Source organism: Serinus canaria, chromosome 24 (assembly GCF_022539315.1).
Source record: "Serinus canaria isolate serCan28SL12 chromosome 24, serCan2020, whole genome shotgun sequence".
In the NCBI taxonomy this organism is placed as follows: domain Eukaryota; kingdom Metazoa; phylum Chordata; class Aves; order Passeriformes; family Fringillidae; genus Serinus; species Serinus canaria.
Window position 1 is genome coordinate 4,165,921 of NC_066337.1, and position 22,809 is coordinate 4,188,729.

The window sequence follows — 22,809 nt, forward strand, 5'->3', positions numbered from 1 at the left end:
GAAATAAAGAGAAATATCTGAATTCCTCCTCCTTTATTCAGCTTTCCCTCCAACACTTTTTATTATTGTTGCATATTAATTCGTGAATAATCAAAATTCATTATTTTTAATGCATCAATTCATTCTTATTACATATAAATTAATGAATAATAATTAAAAAATTAAGCCCTTCAAGCTTACAACCCTTTTTTTTTTTGTTTTTTTTGTCACTTATTCCCTGACCCTCCCTGTTCAATCCCCTGAACCCCTGGGGCCTGAAACTTGCAGGAAAAGAGAAATTCTCATTTTCCTACCATGCCCTGGTGCATTTTTCAGGCCAGTGGGTGATGTTTCCTTCTCAGGAGCGTTCCTGGAGCTTGGCTGGTCAGCAAAGGTCTGGTGTTGTAAAAGAGTTTCAAGATTTGGTGGTGATAAAAATTCAGCCTGGTGGGGTTTGAGCTGGTTGGGTTTCCAGCAAAGGTGCAGTGGAACAGGTTTGTGCTCAGCTCTTTGGGTTTGAAGCATCAGTCAGGAGATTAAAAATCTCAGTCAGGAGATTAAAAATGCTCTTTCTTTGTGGGAGGAACAATTTCTTTGGGCTCTATTGAGTTACAGCCTCACACAGGAAAATAAGAATATAAAAATAAACAAATAAAAATAAACCTTGGAGCTCTGTGCACTGAGGCTCTGAGCTGGAGTAAAGAGATTTTTTAGGGTTTTTCTTGCCTCAAATACATTTCTGACCCTGTGAGTGCTGAGCCTCATTGGAGGACATTCTCTAATTGACTAATTTGCTTTTCTAATCAATTATTGAAGCCTGGCTGGGAGAGGAGAGCTCCTTCAGCAGCTGCTCTGAAAGGCAGCTCTGGCTCCCCCAAACACACACCAGCCTTTCCTCCAGTGCCTGATTGGGAAAGAAATCTGGGAGAAGGGTTTCATTCCTCCCCTAAAATTTTTTCTGGTCTGTTTTGAGGTTTGTTTGTGTCATTTGGGGTTTTTGGTGCTTTATTTGTTGCCCCAGAAATGGAACAGATTTTTTTTTTTTTTTTTTTTTGCTCAAGAGATCCAAAGGGATGAAGGAATTTTGTTCTTTTTTATCAAGAAGCTGCTCAGATCCTTTAAACTGAGTGAGGGAATGATGTAGAAGGGAATAGAAGGGAATCTTGGAATACAGGGAAATAAATAGAAGGGAATATTGGAATATAGGGGAATAGAAGGGAATCTTGGAATATAGGGAAATAGAAGGGAATATTGGAATATAGGTGAATAGAAGGGAGTCTTGGAATACAGAAAAATAAATAGAAGAGAACTTTGGAATATAGGGAAATAAATAAAAGAGAATCTTGGAATATAGGGGAATAGAAGGGAATCTTGGAATATAGGAGAATAGAAAAGAATATTGGAATACAGGGAAATAGAAGGGAGTCTTGGAGTTTGTTTTTCTAGAGGAAATCCCTTAGAGGGGGTTCCCCTTTGAGAGGAAGGAGGGATTTGTCTTTCCAAAGCAGCTGTGGGGCTGCTGGGGGATAAAACCAGCACTGGGAGAGAGAAGAAACAATGGGAAGGATTCCACTGAGTGATGAATGGGAAAAGAGATTTGCTTTTACAAATAAACTGTAGGTTTGATGGTGAATGAAATTGGATATTGAAAAAATGAAAGAAACAATGGGGAAAAACCCTGAATTCCATAAGAATGAAAAATGAAAAGGGAGGGTTGTACAATAGAGGGGAATCTCTGGGATCAGGTGTTCTGGGGAGTCTGAACCTCTCCAGTCCCTCAGAAATGGGGAAAGAGAGAAGGAAAATGGGGCTGGAAATTGGGATCAAAAGGAGGCTGAGTCCTCCAAAAATGGGAGAGACCCCAGGGGATGCCCCATGGCCTCTGCCTTGGTTGGAATAAAGTTCCAGGGCTGCTCTGGCTCCTTTTTGGACATCACCTCTGGTGTTTGGGGTGAATTTTCCTGACACCTTAGAGGGAAACCCCTTAGACGTTTTTCTCCTAAAATTGCCCTAAACCAGGAGAGAGGAGCAAACAAAACTTGATTTTAAAATAAAGTTTTAAACCTGGAAACCTTATTTACAAATGAAGCTTTGTTTGGGGGAGGTGGGCAGGCAGTGCAGGGTGCCAGCACTCCTCTGCCTCTCCCTGGGGAGGAATTGATCCCATTAAATCCATCAGGGAATTCACAGCAGAGCCAGGGACATCTTCTGTCACACTCCTAATGCACAGAGACAGGCTCAGTGCTGCCTGGCCTGCAGAAAAATGAAATTTTTCTCCATTGATTTGTGTCCTGCTCTGAGAATCAAGGGGGGTTGAGGTGCATTCATTAAGGAAATCGGGTTTGGTCAAAAGTTCTGGAGGAATCTTGGGATTTGGTTCTGTGGGATGGACAGAGCTGCTCTGTGGGAGCTGTGACATCCACCTAACCTAGATTAGAGCTGGATAATCAGTCTGGGTTAGATAAAAATGCTGTTTGAAACGTTGTGATCCAGAGAGAAAATCAGTTCTGGAGAGGAGGAGCCAAATGCTGCTCCTGTGTCCATCCGAGGCTGGGAGGGGCAACAAAACTTGCGTGGAACTGGGTGCAGAAAGATGATTTTTATCCCTTTTTTTCTCTCTGGATCCATCCAGATTTTGGTTCCAGGATTCCAAGGTCTAGGTTTTGATCTTTGTTGTCTTCCCATAAATACCTACAGAGCTCTGTCATCAACACCAAACTCCTCCAGAGCTGCCAAAGGTCGTGCCCCTCGCTGAGGGCTCCAGAAATATTTCTGCATTTCATAAAAAACACAATATCCTGAACTGAAGGTGACCAAAAGAACCACCAAGCCCAGCTCCTGGCTCTGCACAGGCTTTGTTTCCATCCCTGGAGAGGCAGAGCAGCATTTTATCCCTGATTTTTTTTTGGGGGGGGGGAGAAGTACAGAGAAATGGTGTGGGTGGAGTAACCCAGGGAAAGGAAAGAAATCTTGGAAAACTGGAGTGTGATGTCCCAAACCACAGGCTGGCAGCCTTGCCCGTGGTTTGCTGCCTTCCTCCAGGCTTTACAAACACTTCCATAACTGTTCTGAGGGGAGGAATTTCTGCTCTGTGCTCCGAGGTGGGTAAATCTGCTTTCTCTCCCTTCTGCTCTCCGTGCTGGGCGTTCCTTTGTGCCGTACCTGAGGGAATTTTAAAACCTCGCTGCCTGCATGTGGTGAGGTTGAAGCTGGGCTCTAAAGGTGTCTCTGTGTGCCTTGAAATGCCTTTGGGAGGCAGTTAAAGCTCACACCCCGTGGCCACCAATTTCTGCTTGATTGAGCTTTGCCCTCCTCGGTGAAGCGCAGCTACGACCAGAAATAAATCCGTTTTTCGGGGATTTCTTTCCCTCCTAAAAACACGAAAAGAAAACCCTGCATCAGGCAGGGCAAAGGTTCCAGCAAGCCTGAAATCTCCAATTTCCAGTGCAGAAAAGAGCCCAAAGCTAATGCATCCAGGGGAGTGTGTTTGTCCTCCTGAGGAGCTTTTTCCAAGTCTCCCTCCAACCCCTGAGTGTCGAATCTGATTTTTTTTTTCCATGCTGGATTTCTTTTTTTTTTTTTTTTTTGCTGCCTCCAAACTTAACTGTTTTGCCACTGGAGAAATGCTCTTGTTTCTCTGTTAAATATCTGTATTCTTGCTGGAAATCTACCTCACCCACATGACTGGTCTTCACTATTAATCCCAGCTGATGGCAGGGAGGGGCTCTAGTGGGAGGCAGCCATGTGGTGAACATTGAGCTCAGTGTTTTCCCCCTGCTTCTCTCCTCTCCAGGCAGGCAAAACTGTTCTGTGCTGCCGTGGATGTGAAGTGCTCTCCGTGCTGCTTCTCCCCCAGAAACTCCCAGGGCCTTGAATTTGCAACCCCAAAAAATATAAATATAAATATCCTGGCTGGATCTGGTTGGAAGCCGGAGCAGGGGATGAATAGCAGGAGGGAAGAAGGAGTGAAGTTGGTGATTTTTCTGGCACATGGATGCAATTACACTCCGTGCATTCCAGAGGCGTTCCTTTGAACCCCGGGCAGGTCTGCCTGCTGTCCTTGGGAGAGAGGAGGAAAAAGGGAGGACGAGTCCCTCTCGCTGGGAGACGGAATGTCTGCATTTTCAATCCTCCTCTTAGGTAGGTTGGCTCGTTTTGGTGTCGCTGGCTTTTTATTTAATCAAACTTCCACGGGTCTGCTCCGTGTGCCTGGAATTCATTGCTGGTGAGTTGGGGTTTGTAACGGGGAAACTTTAGTGGAAAACTGTAAATTTCAGTGGGGTTGGGAGTTCTGATCCTTTTCTGGTGGCTTTCTGAGCAGGTTGACAGCCAGAGATCTCTGATTATCCAGGTTAATTTTAAAAAGTGCTGGTCAAACGGGCTCATTGGGGAATGTGTGTTTGTTGTTTGAAGAGAGAAGCGCTTTTCAGGGATAAAGGAGAGAGGGGATTGGAGCTCTGGGGCAAAACAAGGTTGAATAAAATGTCTTTGTCTCAGGCAGAGTGTCAAATTTGTGTAACTGCGTGGAATTGTTGGGCACTGGGCGTTCAGATGTTGCAAAGAAAAAGGAGTTATTGTTTGCAAGGGGTGACTGAGATTAGAAACAGATGTGTTGGAGTGCAGCACGGGGAGAGAGGGATGAGAGAAGGGGGAAGGAGGGAGAGAAAAGAGAGAGAGAAAAGAGAGAGGGGCTGATTTGTTGAGGAGCAGAGAATGGAAAGAGAGGAATGGAAAGGAGAGTGAAGGAAAGCTGGAGGGAAAAGAGCTGGCAGCCCTGAGGTGTGTGAGGGGCTCCTGCAGGGAGCTGTGCCTCCCTCCTGGCAGCACCAGCCCTGGCTGGACAAAGCCTGCCCCTTCCAGGACCTGCTGGCACCTGGCTCAGGTGTGACACAGGGGCTGGGCTCTGCCTCCCTGGGAGGGGCTGAGGGCAGGGGCACAGGCAGAAATGGGATCTTTGAACAGCTCCAAAGGACTGGGGCAGGGACAGCCCAGTCTAAGGCTGCCAGGTGTGGGATGTGCACTGGGGAAGGAGGTTTGGGGATCAAATTCAACGTTTGTGCAGCTGCTGATAAATTGAAATGTGACTTTGGCCCTGGGGGTTGCTGTAGGCAAAGGTTCTTCTCTGTAGGACCCCGAGGTTCTTGTCTGTAGGGTCTGATGTTTCTTTCTGCAGGACCCCGAGGTTCCTCTCTCTGTGGGACCCCGAGGTTCCTCTCTCTGTGGGACCCCGAGGTTCCTCTCGTAGGGCCCGAGGTTCCTCTCTGGGGATCCCGAGGTTCTTCTGTGGGACCCCGAGGTTCCTCTCTGTGGGATCCGAGGTTCCTCTCTGTGGGATCCCGAGGTTCCTCTCTCTGTGGGACCCGAGGTTTCTCTCTCTGTGGGACCACGAGGGTCCTCTCTGTGTGGGACCCCGAGGTTCCTCTCTCTGTGGGACATCTCTCTGTGGGACCCCGAGGTTCCTCTCTCTGTGGGACCCCGAGGTTCCTCTCTCTGTGGGACCCCGAGGTTCCTCTCTCTGTGGGACCCCGAGGTTCCTCTCTCTGTGGGACCCCGAGGTTCCTCTCTCTGTAGGACCCCGAGGTTCCTCTCTCTGTGGGACCCCGAGGTTTCTCTCTGTAGGACCCCGAGGTTCCTCTCTCTGTAGGACCCCCAGGTTCCTCTCTCTGTAGGACCCCGAGGTTTCTCTCTCTGTGGGACCCCGAGGTTTCTCTCTGTAGGACCCCGAGGTTTCTCTCTGTAGGACCCCGAGGTTTCTCTGCTTTCTCTGTGCTGGTGATCTGGGCACTGCAGGCTGCACCTTGTGCCCTGCACATCTGCTCCTTTGTGCCTCTCTGTGGTGGGCAGTGCTTGAGGGAGCAGGGCCAGGAGCAGCTCAGCCCCCCAGGAAGTGGCTCTGTGGAAATTGGGGATGCAGAGGGTGGGTTGCTCACCCTGCTGATGGGGATTGCAGTCTGTGACCCTGTTCAGCTGCTGACTGTTCCAATTTATGGAAGGTTTGGAGTGAAAGGAACAAACTGTTGCTGCAGAGAAGGTGGGTTTGTCTGTAATGCAACAGCAACTCACCTTTGCTGCTTTTATCTATGAAACACCAGTGGCTTTATCAATTGTCTTGGTTCACATTTATTGGGAAAATCCATCCCCAAACACCAGAGGCTGATGTCCAAAGAGGAGCCAGAGCAGCCCTGGAACTTTATTCCAACCAAGGCAGAGGCCATGGGGCATCCCCTGGGGTCTCTCCCATTTTTGGAGGACTCAGCCTCCTTTTTATCCCAATTTCCAGCCCCATTTCCCTTCTCTCTTTCCCCATTTCTGAGGGACTGGAGAGGTTCAGACTCCCCAGAACACCTGATCCCAGAGATTCCCCTCTCATGTACAACCCTCCCTTTTCATTTTTCATTCTTATGGAATTTAGGGGTTTTCCCCATTGTTTCTTTCATTTTTTCAATGTCCAATTTCATTTCTCAGCAAACCTACAGTTTCTTTGTAAAAGCAAATATTTTTCTCCATTCATCACTCAGTGGAATCCTTCCATGGTTTCTTCTCTCTCCCAGTGCTGGTTTTATCCCCCAGCAGCCCCACAGCTGCTTTGGAAAGACAAATCCCTCATTCCTCTCACAGGGCAGCTGTTTGCTGGGAAGGCAGAAATCCTTCCTGGGATGGAGAATTGAAATGATCAGTGTGTCCTCAGCATCTCCCCAAGGACAGGAACACAGGAGTGCCCAGCAGAGACACTTGGCCCTCACCTGGAGCCTCTCCTGCCCAAGCGCTGGTGAGGGGAGAATTGTCCTCAAAACTCAGAGCAAAACCTGGAATGTTTTGTTTGCTGGTCCTGCAGTGGGCACTGAACCTCACCTGAGCTTTACCTGCCCTGTCTGCTCCTTGTCCAGCTTTGTTCACCAATATTAGAACCAGTCCAGGGAAAAGGAAGGAAATGTTGGGGTTCCCTGTTCCTGGAGCCTCCTGAGCACAAGGAGGATGGGGGGCTGATTTGCTGGCTAAATTCTGCTGATTTTCTGCACTAAAAATCTACAGAACTGCCAGGGATCTCTTGCTATTATTTTTTTTTTTTTCAAAAGTGAAGACTAATGTGGAAAAAAAAAAGTTTTCAGAGAAGCCTGGAGAGGAAGGTTTGTGTTTTCATCATTAAACATCCCAAAAACGTGGCTAATATACACAAGTCCTGTCTTTTCCACTGTTTACCTCTCTGGGGCACACGAGGAGCTCTGTGAGGAGACAGGAAACAGGAGCCAGGGTTTGAAGGAGATTTTATTAACACAGGACGAGATGAAAGCCTTGGCTGAGTGTGGACAAGAGCTCACTTTGCCAGGAAGGCTGAGCAGGGGAAGGTGGCCCTGGAGTCCCACATGATTGTGACCAGCGAGGATCAGGTGTCACAAACTCCCTTTGTGCCACTGCACCCTCGAAAAGCAGAATTCTGAAGTGGTTCTTCACTCCAGAGTGGAAAAGTTCCCAATGGGATGTTGCATTTTTCAGCCAGTGCTTTTGTTGAAATGTGTTCCTGAATTGGTTTAAATTTTATGGGGTGGGAAATCTCTGCCTTTCCCCCACTCCAGGTCAGTCAGGAATGGTTTTAATGATTGACAATGAAGGAAAGAATCAGGGGAAAAGCTGATTTTGGCTTGATCAGAACAGCTTGGAGGGGTGATTAGCTGTGTGCCTGGCTCTGTCACTGGTTCCATGTCCTGTCACTGGTTCCATGTCCTGTCACTGGTTCCAGGTCCTGTCACCAGTTCCCTGTGCTGTCACAGGTTCCTGTGCTGTCACTGGTTCCCTGTGCTCTGTCACTGGTTCCAGAGCTCTGTCACAGGTCCCATGTGCTGTCACAGGTTCCCCGAGCTCTGTCACTGGTTCCATGTCCTGTCACTGGTTCCATGTCCTGTCACTGGTTCCAGAGCTCTGTCACAGGTTCTCTGTGCTGTCACAGGTTCCCTGAGCTCTGTCACTTGTTCCATGTCCTGTCACAGGTTCCCTGTGCTCTGTCACTGGTTTCATGTCCTGTCACAGGTTCCCTGTGATCTGTCTCTGGTTCCCTGAGCTCTGTCACAGGTTCCCTGTGCTTTACTGGTTCCCTGAGCTCTGTCACAGGTTCCATGCCCTGTCACTGGTTCCTGTGCCTTTTCCTTGGCTGGGGTTGCTGTGATTGCTCTGCCCTGCAGGAGCTGCTGCCTTTGGGGGTCAGAGCAGGAGCTGTGCCAACCCCAACCCCTCACCCACCTCTGCCACCCTGCTGTGGGCACTGACCCCTTCCAGCAGGGCTGGGGTCACCCACCCCAGTGCAGGAAAAGCAGCACCTCACCAGTGAGAGGAATTGTGGATTTGTCTTTCCAAAGCAGCTGTGGGGCTGCTGGGGGATAAAACCAGCACTGGGAGAGAAGAAGCAATGGGAAGGATTCCACTGAGTGATGAATGGGAAAAGAGATTTGCTTTTACAAATAAACTGTAGGTTTGCTGAGAAATGAAATTGGACATTGAAAAAAATGAAAGAAACAATGGGGAAGAAAAACCCTAAATTCCATAAGAATTTAAAAATGAAAAGGGAGGGTTGTACAAGAGAGGGGAATCTCTGGGATCAGGTGTTCTGGGGAGTCTGAACCTCTGCAGTCCCTCAGAAATGGGGAAAGAGAGAAGGGAAATGGGGCTGGAAATTGGGATCAAAAGGAGGCTGAGTCCTCCAAAAATGGGAGAGACCCCAGGGGATGCCCCATGGCCTCTGCCTTGGTTGGAATAAAGTTCCAGGGCTGCTCTGGCTCCTCTTTGGACATCAGCCTCTGGTGTTTGGGGATGGATTTTCCTGACACCAGTGATTCTGTGGGAGCCCTGTGGGAGCTGGGGTCACTCTGTGGTGCTGCTGAGGGTGAAGGTCCCTGCAGAGCAGCTCAGCTTTGCCCTGCACGCTCTGAGCTCAGGATCTCTTTCAGCGCCATCCCAGGGCTCTGACCCCGCCGTGCTGAGCCCCAGCTCCTCCTGTCTCACTGCACAGCAAAAAAGGTTCTGGAGCAGCTCCTTGCAGGGCCTGCTGGCGTGAGGAATTGCCTCTGACAGCCGGCATTTGCCCAGGTATCCACGACTGGTAGCTGGGAAATCCGAGCTGATGCAGAGCTGGGACTGCCCGGGGCTGTGCTCTACTGGGAAAGGCTCCGGTTCCTGCTGGGAGAGCACAGCCAACCTGTGGGGTGCCCTTGGCATCCTGCTCCTGCTGGGAGAGCACAGCCAACCTGTGGGGTGCCCTGGCCTTGGCATCCTGCCCCCCAGACCCTGCCCTTGGCATCCTGCCCCCCAAACCCCCCCGTTCCTGCCCCTCCGGCCGGCCCACCAACCCTGCCCGCTCCTTCCCCCCAAACCCTCCGCTTGCCTCCTGCCCCCAAACCCCCCCCGTTTCCTGCCCCCCCAAACTCCCCCCGTTCCTGCTCCCCAAACCCCCCCGATTCCTGCCCCCCAAACCCCCCCGTTCCTGCCCCCCAACCCACCGCTCCCCACCCCCCCATCCTGCCCCAACTCCCCCATTCCTTCCCCCCAAACCACCCCGTTCCTGCCCCCCAAACCCCCCCGTTCCTGCCCCCCCCGTTCCTGCCCCCCAAACTCCCCCGTTCCTTCCCCCCAAACCCCCCCGTTCCTTCCCCCCAAACCCCCCCGTTCCTGCCCCCCAAACCCTCCCGTTCCTTCCCCCCAACCCCCCCCGTTCCTTCCCCCCAAACCCCCCCGTTCCTGCCCCCCAAACCCTCCCGTTCCTGCCCCCAAAACCCTCCCGCTCCTGCCCCCAAACCCTCCCGCTCCTGCTCCCCAAACCCTCCCGTTCCTGCCCCCCAACCCTCCCGCTCCTGCCCCCCAAACTCCCCCGTTCCTGCCCCCCAACCCCCCCGTTCCTGCCCCCCAAACCCCCCCGTTCCTGCCCCCCAACCCCCCCATCCTTCCCCCCAAACTCCCCCTTCCTGCCCCCCAAATTCCCCCATTCCTGCCCTCCGCACCTCCCCGTTCCTGCCCCCCAAACTCTCTTCCAAAAAACCAAGGAGATTTTTCAGGTTCCTTAAAACAAAGCATATGAACCTTTATTTCCCAAAAACCAAAGACAGATTTCAAGGTGCTTAAAACAAACTTTATGGATTTTTATTTCCCAAAATGAATGGAGACAGATTTCAGGTTCCTTAAAACAAACTTGATGGACTTTTATTTCCCAAAATCCAAAGGAGAATTTTCAGGTTCCTTAAAACAAAGCTTGTGGATTTTTATTTCCCAAAAACCAAAGGAAACCAATTCCAGGTTCCTTGAAACAAAGCTTATGGATTTTTATTCCCTAAAAACAAAAGGAGAATTTTCAGTTTCCTTAAAACAAAGCTTCTGCACCTTTACTTTCCAGAAACCAAAGGAGATAATTTTTAAATTCCTTGTGGACCTTAATTCCTGTTGGTGTTCCAGCAGTGGTAAAAACCAAAGAAAGGTTTTCAGGGTCTTTAAAACAAAGCTTGTGGTTCTCCATTCCTGCTGATTTCCCAGGGGTAAAAACAGTTTTGAGGTTGTTTAAAACCAAGCTTGTGGACTTTTATTGCTGCTGATTTCCCAGAAATAGCAGAAAGCAAAGGAGATTGTTTTCAGGATGCCAAAAACAAAAGTTAGTGACCTCTGTTTCTGCTGATTTTCCAGATGTTTCCAGAATTTCTCAGTGAAAACTGGAAACTAACAGATATTTTCTATATTTTAGTTTCCTTTGGCTCCTTCTCTTGCCTTGGACTGTTCCAGGTTGGGGGTAGAAGAGCTTTGCCTGAATTTTTCTAACATTTAGCACAAACCTTGGCTCAGGAGTGGTGTTAAAAAAAAAACAGCTGGGAAAAGGAGTTTTGTGTGTGATTTTGTGTCTTGATTTCACCTCCCCTTTGTCCCTGGCTGCTGAAGGAATGCAGGGAGCCTGGTGGAGTATTTAGTTTTAAAAAGGATTGATAATCATCCTCTCCAATTCCAAGATCAGGCAACAAAACCCCAGCTGGGAGATATCCAGGCTGTTCTAGGAATGAAGTTTGGGTTTAATTCCAAGTCTTTGTTGGAGCACAGCTCTGGGAACACCTGAGGGAAGGGAATAAAGGGGAGCAGGGGGAGCTAAAAGGAACCAGACAGGACTGAGCTGCTCTCAGGGTGAACTCTCCTCTCAGACACTCCAGTTCCTCCAGAGCCAGGGATGGTTTGCATCAAACATTTGCTGTGAGACATTTGATGATGGATTGCCTGTTTTCCTCTAGTGCTGCTTTGTTTTGTATGAAATAGTTGGGATTTTTAACATCCAACACCAAACAAACTTTATTCTGGTGGGGTTTTTTTTTTAATCTAAAAAGGACATTTTACCACAAGGAGGAAAAGGGAGAAAAGACTGACCCAACAGAGAGAGGAAAAGCAGGCAAATTTGGGGAGAAAAATTCATTTTTATGGGAAGTAGAGACAGAGAGAAGAGAACTTTTCTGAATTTCCCATGGAAAACCAGAGGTGGTTTGCCTTGGTGCCCACCCTGGCTTTGTCTCCTCCGTGCAGAATTCGTGGTTTGGGTCTGGGGGGGCCTGGCCCACTTCAGAAGGATTTTTTGTGTGGGAGCAGCACAAGATCCTTCCCAGAAATGGCACTGGGAGAGATCCTGGGGTTCATCCTGCTCTCCTCCAGGCAAACAAGGGGGTTTGTGGGGGATCCAGCAGGTTTGGGATTTGTTCCCAGAACCAAAAAGAGATGGAAACAATCTTAAACACTTTTAAATGTACTTGGGAAATCATTTCAGTCCAAGTCTTTGTGACACCGGACTGAAAATGGTGTGAAATGTGAAATACCAACAAAATTGGGGTTACAGTGCTACAAATGGTGCTGCAAGCTGCTTTCTGTGCCTTTCCCCACAATTTTACCCAAAAACCAAATTGAATTCCTAATTAAACAGTGCCCTGGGTGAGCCCAGGCTGCAGGCAGGGTTTGTGCCTCTGAAATGTGCTTTATTGTGCACCCCCTGAGTGCTGCAGAGCAGGCTGCTCTGGGGGCAGCAGCAGCTTGGGGGTGCCTTGTGGAGAACATGGATGGGTCTGCTTTGGTTGGTTTTTGTCTTTGGGATTTGGTTTATTTTGGGTTTTTTTGTTTTTATTTTTTGGGGGTTTTTTTGGTGGTTTTTTTTTGTTTTGTTGTTTTGTTTTTGGTTTTTTTTTTTTTTTTTTTTGTTTGGTTTGGTTTAGTTTGGTTTGGTTTGGTTTGGTTTTTTTAGGGTTTTTTTTAGGGTTTTTTTTTTTTTTTTGGGTTTTTCCACCCCAAAGCTGTATCTTCATTTGTTTTTAGAAATTCTCAGTTTGCAGAAGCAGCCCAGCAAAAAGCCAAGGGTGAAAAATTTTGTTGGTTTTTTGAGGAGGGTTTTTTCCTGTTGTTGGTTTTTAGAGTTTTTTTTTTAGGGTTTTTTTTGGGTTTTTTCCCCCCAAAGCTGTATCTTCATTTCTTTTAGAAATGCTCAGTTTGCAGAAGCAGCCCAGCAAAAAGCCAAGGGGGAAGGTTTTTGTTGGTTTTTTGAGGAGGTTTTTTTCCTGTTGTTGGTTTTTTTTGGGGAGGGTTTTTTCCTGTTGTTGGTTTTTTGGGTTTTTTTTTGGTTTTTTTCCCCCCCAAAGCTGTGTCTTCATTTCTTTTAGAAATTCTCAGTTTGCAGAAGCAGCCCAGCAAAAAGCCAAGGGTGAAGATTTTTGTTGGTTTTTTTGGGGAGGTTTTTTCCTGTTGTTGGTTTTTGTTTTTTTTTTTTTGGGTTTTCCCCCCCAAGCTGTGTCTTCATTTCTTCTAGAAATTCTCAGTTTGCAGAAGCAGCCCAGCAAAAAGCCAAGGGTGAAGATTTTTGTTGGTTTTTTTGGGGAGGTTTTTTCCTGTTGTTGGTTTTTTTGGGGGTTTTATTTTTTTTTTTTCCCCAAAGCTGTATCTTCATTTCTTTTAGAAATGCTCAGTTTACAGAAGCAGCCCAGCAAAAAGCCAAGGGTGAAGGTTTTTGTTGTTTTTTTGGGGAGGGTTTTTTCCTGTTGTTGGTTTTTGGGGTTTTTTTGGGGGGGTTTTTTCCGTGCAAGGGGAACCTGGAGCTCTGTGCTGGGTTATCCACCCAGGATAAAGCTGCTCCTTCCTGCCAGAAACATCCCAGCCCTGGAAAAGGAGGATGGGCTCCAGGCCAGGCTCTCCAAACCTCCCCTTGGCACCCTGGATTATTTCTCTGACCCCTGGATTATTTCTTGACCCCTTCATGAGCTCTGGCTCTTCTTTGCAACAAGCTGTGAAGGGGAAGGAGCAGCTCCAAGGTGTGGGATGTGACAGGAGGCCACAAACCCCATCCTGTCCTCATCTGCTCCTTCCCTTCCTCCAGGAAATCATTTGGCAGCTGAAAAAAAGGCAAATATTGAAGGGAGAAGTTGCCAGCCCCAGCCCCAGGGTGTCAGATCTGCTGTCCCACCAGGATCAATACCCACCACAGCCTCTCTCTCCTCCTGGCAGCTGCCAAATTTGGGGGTTTTTGGGTTTTTTTTTTTTTTTTTTTGTGGCAGGGAAAGCAGGCTGAGCCCTGGCTGGGTGGAAAGGTTGGAGCTCAGGTTTGTGCCTGCAGCTGAGGGAAAAGGTCACTGAGGATTGGGGTGGATTTGTGCCATGGCCTGGGAGGGAGGCTGCTCTGAAATGGAGCGTGCAGGGTTAGAGGCAAGGGATGGCCAGGGCTTGGCCACTCCAAGAGATTTCCCAGCCTCCCCGTGCACTGAGAGCTCTGAAAGCACAGCTGGGCAGGGCAAACCCACACAGCTGGGCACAGCTGCTCACGGTGAGCCTTGGAACACCTTCAATTAAAGGAATTTTTACTTTTAAAGGCGTTTTAACTTAAAGACATTTTAATTTAAGGGCGTTTTAACTTAAAGGCATTTTAACTTTTAAAGGCTTTTTAACTTAAAGACATTTTAATGTAAGGGCATTTTAATGTAAAGACATTTTAATTTAAGGGCATTTTAAATGTAAAGGCATTTTAAATTAAAGGACATTTTAATTTAAGGGCATTTTAACTGAAAGGCATTTTAACTTAAAGGCATTTTAATTTTAAGGGCATTTTAACTTTAAGGGCACTTTAACTTTTAAAGGCATTTAACTTAAGGGCATTTTTAACTTTTAAAGACATTTGTAACTTTTAAAGGCATTTTAACTAAAGGTATTTTAAATTAAAGTATTTTAACTGAAAGGCATTTACAAGCATTTACTAAAGGCATTTTAACTTAAAGCTTTTACTTAAAGGCATTTTATTAAGGCATTTTAACTTAAGGCATTTTAAACTTTTAAAGGCATTTTAGCTTAAAGGCGTTTTAATTTAAGGGCATTTTCCTCCAGATCCATCCCCAAATGTGGGCACAGCAGGGATGTGCAGATCATCCACAACCAGCTGAATCCAAGCTGAAATCCTTCACCTGCCACCTGGAGGGACTTGGCTTTATTTTCTAAAAAAAATAATTTCTGCTCTTTATCACCCATTGATGGATTTTTTTGATTTGGATGCTAAAAACGGGCCCACCCTCCTGGTACTGGATCTCTCCCAGCTCCCCTTTTAACCCCTCATCAATAACCAAACTCCCAGCACTGCTGAACAATTCTCGACTCTTTGACAGCCCTTTCTAAGCTGGTTTTGACACTGAGCAGCTCCTCTGCTGGTGGGAAGGGCTGTGTGCTCCCAGGGAAACCTCACAGGAAGGAAACCCCGGGCTCGGAATTCCCTCCTGCTGCAGATGGCAAAAGGAAAATGAGTTTTTATCAAATGCACGGAGGGTATTGTGGCTGGGAGGTCTTTTGAGCAGATTCTTTCCCTCAGTGCCTGGATGGGCTGCTGGGAGGCCTTTCCAGAAATGAAAAACAACAAAAAATTATAATTACTCCATTCCACTCCCTTTGTGCTTCGGGAAAATGTTGGAATTCTGTGGCTCTCCGGTATTTGGGATGTTTGAGATGGGTGCTGATGGTGTCACAGGTTTCTCAGGCTGTGGTTTTCCTTCCTTGCAGATTTGATAGAATTTCAAAGGTCACAGCAATTAATGGAGATTTATTGGCCAGGTAGGGCCGGAATTTCCAGGGTGCCTTTGTGTGTGTTTGTGCTTTCATCTCTCACAGCCAGCCTGGAGTTCTGACCTGAGCCAGAGCCAGGCACTTCTTCTTTTATTTTTTTATTTTAAAAAAAAAATATTGCAGGGTTTTCAACCTTGAAGGCAAATCACTTTATGACTTCATTGTTTAAATTTAGGTTTTGTTTTGCGGGGGGATCGTTAGACTTGAAGCAAAAGCCTCGTAGCCCAGGGACTGTCACTTCTGATTACTTCCAGTGACACTTCCAATTATTTCCAATCACAATTCCAGGGACAAGAGGAAAAAAGGAGCCACGTTCTCCAACATCAGGGTTTCATTTTCCCTTTTATTTTCCTTTCTCTTTCCCCTGAACAAAGCAGCGTTTCTGGGAGAGGTGCAGAGGCAGATTTGGAGCTGGGATTGTGGGGTGGATCTGCAGCAGGGGAGCTGGGAATGCTGCTCTGGATCCTGCCAGGCTGAGCAGCAGTGAGGGAACTGCCTCGTGCTCCCTGGCACTGCTGGCACTGCTGGCACTGCTGGCACTGGCACTCCCTTCAGAGCTGCAGGCTGCTCAACCTCCCTGCCCCTCCTGGGAGCTGCTCCTGGAGAGCAGCACACAAAATGGGACACAAAAAATCTGCTGGCAGAGCTTGGGTGACTCCCAAGGACACCAAACCCAGGATTTGGTGCAGTGAGTTTGGCCTAGGGACACAAGAAATCTCCTGGGGAGAGCTTGAGGGACACAGGAATCTCCTGGGGAGAGCTTGAGAGATTCCCAGGGACACCAAACCCAGGATTTGGTGCAGTGAGTTTGGCCTAGGGACACAAGAAATCTCCTGGGAGAGCTTGAGGGGCACAGGAATGTCCTGGGGAGAGCTTGGGGGACTCCCAGGGACACCAAACCCAGGATTTGGTGCAGTGAGTTTGGCCAGGGACACAAAAAAACTCTGAGAGCTTGAGAGATTCCCAGAGATACCAAAACAGAATTTGGTGCAGTGAGTTTGGCCCAGGGACAGAAGAATCTCCTGGGGCAGCTCATGTGACTTCCAATGACACCAAACCCAGGATTTGGTGTTGGGAGTTTGGCCTAGGGACACAAAAATTCTGCTGGGGGAGCTCAAGTGATTCCCAGAGACACCAAAACCAAGGATTGGTGTGGTGAGTTTGGCCCAGAGACACAAAAAAAAATGCTGGGTGAGCTTAAGGGACAAAAGAATTGACTGGGGGAGCTCAGTGGCTTCCAGAGACACCAAAACCCAGGATTTGGTGCAGTGAGTTTGGCCCAGGGACACAAAAAATCTCCTGGGGAGAGCTTGAGGGACACAGGAATGTCCTGGGGAGAGCTTGAGAGATTCCCAGGGACACCAAACCCAGGATTTGGTGCAGTGAGTTTGGCCTAGGGACACAAAAAAGCTCTGAGAGCTTGAGAGATTCCCAGAGATACCAAAACAGAATTTGGTGCAGTGAGTTTGGCCCAGGGACAGAAGAATCTCCTGGGGCAGCTCATGTGACTTCCAATGACACCAAACCCAGGATTTGGTGTTGGGAGTTTGGCCTAGGGACACAAAAATTCTGCTGGGGGAGCTTGAGGGACACAAGAATGCGCTGGAGGGGCTGGAGTGGTTTCCAGAGACACCAAACCCAGGATTTGGTGCAGTGAGTTTGGCCCAGGGACACAAAAAGGACCTTGGGACACTGAGCACACCCAGAGGGGACAGCGAGGCTGGAGAGGGGCTGGGAACACAAACCCTGAGAGGAGCCCCTGAGGGAGCTGGGGGGGCTCAGCCTGGAGAAAAGGAGACTCAGGGCTGCCCCCATCCCTCTGACAGCTCCTGAAAGGTGCCTGTGCTCAGCTGGGCTGGGCTCTGTCTGCAGCAGCACTGACACAACCAGAGCTCACAGCCTCCAGCTGGGCCAAGGGAAATACAGGCTGGAGAGCAGGGAAAGGTTTTTACAGAAAGGGGATAAAGTTCTGGAATGTTCTGCCCAGGGAGGTGGTGGAGTCCCCATCCCTGGGGGTGTTTAACAAAGCCTGGATGTGGCACTGGGTGCCAGGGTTTGGGTGAGGGGTTGGGCTGGGCTGGACTCGATGATCTTTGGGGTCTCCTCCACCCTGGTCATTCTGGGATTGTGTGACAGGAGCTGTTTGGATCCATCCAAGGCCACGGAGATGTTCCCACAGTGCAGCTTTGTCTGTGGTCTCTGCTCTGGGCAAATCCTCTCCTGTTTCCATTGTTCCAAGCTCTTCCTTGGAGACAAAGGGAATTTGAGCCACACAAAGCAGAGCTTTTTCTGTTGACAAATGCCATGATATTTTTGTTGTTGTTTTCCTATTCAAGGGGGGATATGAAGCAATGGTGAGTGTCTTCTGGTCAAAGAAGTATTCAGGATGTTGAGGTTGCAGCCTGGATTTTGCCAGTGATTCATGATTTAGTGGTTCAGGACTCATTTTTCAATGCCTGCTCATTTCGAGTGTCTCCACTTCCAGCGTTACAAGGGATTGGTGCTCTGGAATTTGGGAGTGTGAGGCCACCCCAGCTGGGTCACACCAAAGGAGGTGACACCTGGGGTGACACTTGATGTGTCCTTTAATCACCCCAGGGGTGTCAGTGTCAACTAAAGCTTTATATTTTTGTGGTTTAGATGTGTTAGGAAAATCTATCCCCAAACACCAGGGGTTGATGTCCAAAGAGGAGCCAGAGCAGCCCTGGAACTTTATTCCAACCAAGGCAGAGGCCATGGGGCATCCCCTGGGGTCTCTCCCATTTTTGGAGGACTCAGCCTCCTTTTGATCCCAATTTCCAGCCCCATTTCCCTTCTCTCTTTCCCCATTTCTGAGGGACTGGAGAGGTTCAGACTCCCCAGAACACCTGATCCCAGAGATTCCCCTCTCATGTACAACCCTCCCTTTTCATTTTTCATTCTTATGGAATTTAGGGGTTTTTCTTCCCCATTGTTTCTTTCACCTTTCAATGTCCAATTTCATTTCTCAGCAAACCTACAGTTTATTTGTAAAAGCAAATCTCTTTTTCCATTCATCACTCAGTGGAATCCTTCCCATTGTTTCTTCTCTCTCCCAGGGCTGGTTTTATCCCCCAGCAGCCCCACAGCTGCTTTGGAAAGACAAATCCACTGCTCCTCTCACTTATACCAAGAGAATGTTAAATAAATTAAAACCCCAATTATTTGCTGGCAGTGATTTACTGCTGTGCCTTCACAGCCTTTTCCACCCTCCCCTAATGGAGGCTGAGCTTTATTTTGAACGTTCTCCTTTATCTGGGCCAATAAAATTCCCTTTCCCCGAGGAGAACCCTTTGAATGCAAACCCTTTTCATCACTTTGCAATGGCACATGACATATGCAGGAGCCTTTGCCCTTCCAGTGCCACTCCTGCCACCCTCCCCCCTGCCCAGCAGCCTCGGAGCCTCTCCCCCTCCCTGAGATGCAAACCCAAGTGTGCAGCAGCCCTTTGCTGCTGGCTGCAGCTTTTCCTTCCCCTCCTGCCCTCGGGCTTGTCCCCTCTGTGTTCCCTTTTCTGCACAGTGGATTGAACTCTCAATATTTCTTTTTCTGCAGAGTGGGTTTTCCCCTCAATATTTCTTTTTCTTCAGAGTGGATTGTCCTCTCTGTGTTCCCTTTTCTGCAGAGTGGATTGCCTCTATTTCCTTTCTCAGTGATTCCTCTTTCCTTTTCTGCAGAGTGGATTGTCCCCTCAATATTTCCTTTTCTGCAGAGTGGATTGTCCTCTCAATATTTCCTTTTCTGTAGAGTAGATTGCCCTCTGCATTTCCTTTTCTTCGGAGTAGATTGTCCTCTCTGTGTTCCCTTTTCTGCACAGTGGATTGTCCTCTCTGTATTTCCTTTTCTGCAGAGTGGATTGAACTCTCAATATTTCCTTTTCTGCACAGTGGATTTTCCTCTCTGTGTTCCCTTTTCTGCAGAGTGCATTATCCCCTCAATATTTCCTTTTCTGCACAGTGGGTTGTCCCCTCAATATTTCCTTTTCTGCAAAGTGGATTGAACTCTCAATATTTCCTTTTCTGCAGAGTGGATTGTCCCCTCAATATTTCCTTTTCTGCAGAGTGGGTTTTCCCCTCAATATTTCTTTTTCTTCAGAGTGGATTGTCCTCTCTGTGTTCCCTTTTCTGCAGAGTGGATTGATCTCTCAGTATTTCTTTTTCTGCACAGTGGGTTTTCCTCTCTGTATTTCCTTTTCTGCACTGTGGCTTGTCCCCTCAATATTTCCTTTTCTGCACAGTGGATTTTCCTCTCTGTGTTCCCTTTTCTGCAGGGTGGGTTGTCCCCTCAATATTTGCTTTTCTTCCAGCCTGCCCAGAACAACCAGCAGCTCCACCAGCTCCTGGTGCTGCTGGGACAGGCTGGGGGTGTGCTGGAGCTCTTTTGTCTCTGTGTTCTCGTCTTCTCTCCAGGGTTTGGGGCTTTTGGAAGCTCTGATGGGGTCTGGGATTCTCTGTCTGTGTCATCTCTGCACACTGAAAGCTCCTGGTTTAGGAGCTCAGGAACAGCTTCAGCCCATGGAAGGCAAATCAATTTCCAGTTCCTGTGAGGATGGAGCTGATTCAGGCAGGAATTAGCTCTGCTCCTCCACCCTCACTGCTGAGCTCAGTGCTGCTTCATTTTTTATGATCACCTTGTAAAAGCAGAACAGAGGGGGGAGAAAAAACTCCAAAGACTAAAAAGCGAATAAATTCTGTTTTTCTACAATATCAGTGTGGGGACTGGAACAGAGCTCACTCAATGCTCTCTCCTGGAAAAGATTTCTCCTAGCAGGAAAAAGGATCTGCCTGGCAGTGAGAGTTAAGTGCCCCAGAACTCCTGGCTTGAGGAGTTTGTGCTGTTCTTGCCTCTGAGGAGATCCAGTTCTCCTCTCCCCTGGCTGATTTAATGCCCCGGCTCTGTTGTGACTTCTGCTGTGCCTCTGCAAGCTTTAATTCCAGCAGGGCACACCGTGGGTGGTCTCTGTGTTAGCAGAACTGATAAACTTATCAGCAAGGCAGGGAGAGGCTGTCAGAGGCTCTGGGAGTGCTGGGGTGAGGAGAAGGAGCTGGGTTAGGCTGGGCCTGGGTTCTGGGAGAGAAGGGCAGGAGCAGCTCTGAATTCCTGCTCTGGGGTGAGGAGAAGGAGCTGGGTTAGGCTGGGCCTGGGTTCTGGGAGAGAAGGGCAGGAGCAGCTCTGAATTTCTGCTCTGGGGTGAGGAGAAGGAGCTGGGTTAGGCTGGGTCTGGGTTCTGGGAGAGAAGGGCAGGAGCAGCTCTGAATTTCTGCTCTGCTCGTGGCTTGAAACCATTCAGGGGTTTATTTTTCTGTGTCAGCACTGTCAGAGCCCATCATCCTCAAGCGAAAGAGGCCACCCCAGCCCAGCAAGAGAAGGACTCAGCCAGGAATCCCCTTCAGCAAGGATGTGACAAGCAGACTGACAGTGCAGAAGAAAGGGGAAAGAAATATCCTGAGCCAATATGCATAAAATTAGGGCCTGATTATCAGGCAGAATTAAAAATAACCCGGGAAGAATTCCCCTGGTGGAGGGAGCTGGTGGAGCAGCAGCAGGGGCAGCTCCTGGTGCCACCAGCGGGGATGGAGCAGGTGATGATGATGAGGGTGCCTAAAATCCCCCCCTGGCTGCTGCAGCCACTCAGGCAGGGCTGGATGGAGCAGGTGATGATGATGAGGGTGCCTAAAATCCCCCCCTGGCTGCTGCAGCCACTCAGGCAGGGCTGGATGGAGCAGAGAAATGAATTCCTGCAGCCACTTGAAACAGCAGCCACTGCTCACCCCCTCCTGTCCTCCCTGCCCCTGGAGCTGGCAGAATGGATCAACGGGCTGGGAGAGACCAGGGGAGTGTCCTGGGCAGCTGGGGGTGAAAAATCCTGGGCACGGGGCTGAGCTGGGCTCTGGGCTCAGACAGGAGCTCTGAGCAGGACCTGCCCTTCAGGTGTCCTGGAAAACTGAGCAGCACAGCAGCACACCCCCCTCGAGCTCCAGGAGGAGCTGGAGATGTCCTGCAGCAGCAGTGGGGACTAAAGCACAGAAAATGGCATTTAAAATGTGGGTTTGTAGCAAAAAAAGTCAGAATTCTTTGGAAGGAGATGGGATGGGAAGGCAGAAATCTGTGGTTTTTCTTCCAGTTCCAGTGGTGACTGTGTCATTGACTGGAATGGAAATTTTTATTGTTAAATTTCTATTCTGTCATTGATTAACTCATCTCACCTCCAGTCCCACGAGGCTCTTTTAACAAATCCTCTTGGAGCCTCAGCTTCCCCAGCTGTAAAAATTAAAAAAAAAAAAAAATTAAAAATAAAGGGAAATGTCTCATTAAGTAAAGGAATTTCTGGTCTTGAGACAAAATGGGGAGCATTGGTAAATAATTTGATTTTGGTTTTTATCAGGCTGCCCTCCCCAAAGAGCTCCCAGCTGCTGTCTGCTTGCATTTGTGCTCTGTGTCCCTGGGATGGAGCTGTGCCCTGGCAGAGGCAGCTCTGCAGCACTGAGGGAAGAAGGCTTTGAAATCTTCAGGAGCCTCACAAGCCCTGGCCTGAATTCTTTATAAATTTTGTAGGAAACACACTCAGCCATACTTCCTAAAAGAGGAAATGCTCGAGTCCTGTCTCCTGTGTTTAGAATAAACAGAGGCCAGATAATTTAATCTAAAAGGAAAATGCTCTTTTGAGGATAAACAGCCTGAATAAAACATTTCTGAGCAAAGCCACATCCATCCCCCCCTGGAGCAGTCTGGATCCTGCAGGAGCAGCTCGGAGCAGGGAAGTGCCCTCAGCACAGCCCAAACCCTGCTCGGGACACCCTGTCCTGCCTGGCACCTCCCAAACCCCTGCAGCCTTCAGGGGGCACAGCTGGGCACAGCTGGCTCAGGAATGCCCAGCACTGCCTGGCAGCCACTCTGGGGCTGTTCTGGGTCTGATGGGGGCCAGATGGACACTGGGGTTCTCTGGGCTGCTCTCAGCTGCAGCCACTGCACTGCTCTGAGTTTAGGGTTTGGTTTTCTTCTTTATCCCTATATATAAAAAATATATTTTATATATATATAAAAGTATTTAAATATTAAATATTCAGAATACTGGGACTCCAGTTATTTTAAATATTCCATAGCATAAGGGAAAAAAATCCAGTTAAAAGCCAGTTATTTTAAATATTCAATATTTTTAATAACTGGGGACCAGCTAACAGGCAAAGTTAAAGTTACTGTTAACTGGTTTCAAGTAATTAAAAATATTTACTTGACCTGTTAGCTTGTTTCTAGTTATTGTAAAGATACCTTAGCATCTGATATTGTTTCCAGTTATTTAAAATCTATCACTTTACCTGTCAGCTTGTTTCCAGTTATTTAAAATATTTACTGAACTTGTTAGATTCATCCTAGTAATTTAAAATATTCTCTTTGCCTGGTAGCTAGTTACCCATTATTAAATAAATCCTTCAGCCTCTTACCTTATTTCTGGTTACTGAAGAGACTCACTTTGCCTGTTTGCTTGTTTCCAGATTTTTTAAATATTCCTTTGCTGGTTAGCTTGTTTCCACTTTTATTTTAAATATTCACTTGTGCTGTTGGCTTTTTTCTGGATATTTACAATAGATCGCTTCACCTGTTAGCTTGTTTAAAATATTCCTTTACCTGTTAGCTTGTTTCCAGTTATTTTAAATATTCCTTTGCCTGTTAGCTTGTTTCCAGTTATTTAAAATATTCCTTTGCCTGTTAGCTTGTTTCTAGATA

At 48.0% G+C, this 22,809-nt stretch overlaps 1 protein-coding gene across 1 annotated transcript in view; it reads left to right on the forward strand.

Moving 5' to 3' along the window:
• Positions 1-2,907: 2,907 nt before the first annotated feature.
• The window catches only part of CLMP (CXADR like membrane protein), a 52,051-nt gene continuing 32,149 nt past the window's right edge, over positions 2,908-22,809 (forward strand). Inside the window, 3 exon segments of the mRNA XM_050983458.1 lie at positions 2,908-3,080; positions 3,773-4,074; positions 4,076-4,119. Of these exon segments, the coding sequence (XP_050839415.1) occupies positions 3,974-4,074; positions 4,076-4,119 (145 nt within the window). The 5' untranslated portion in view covers positions 2,908-3,080; positions 3,773-3,973.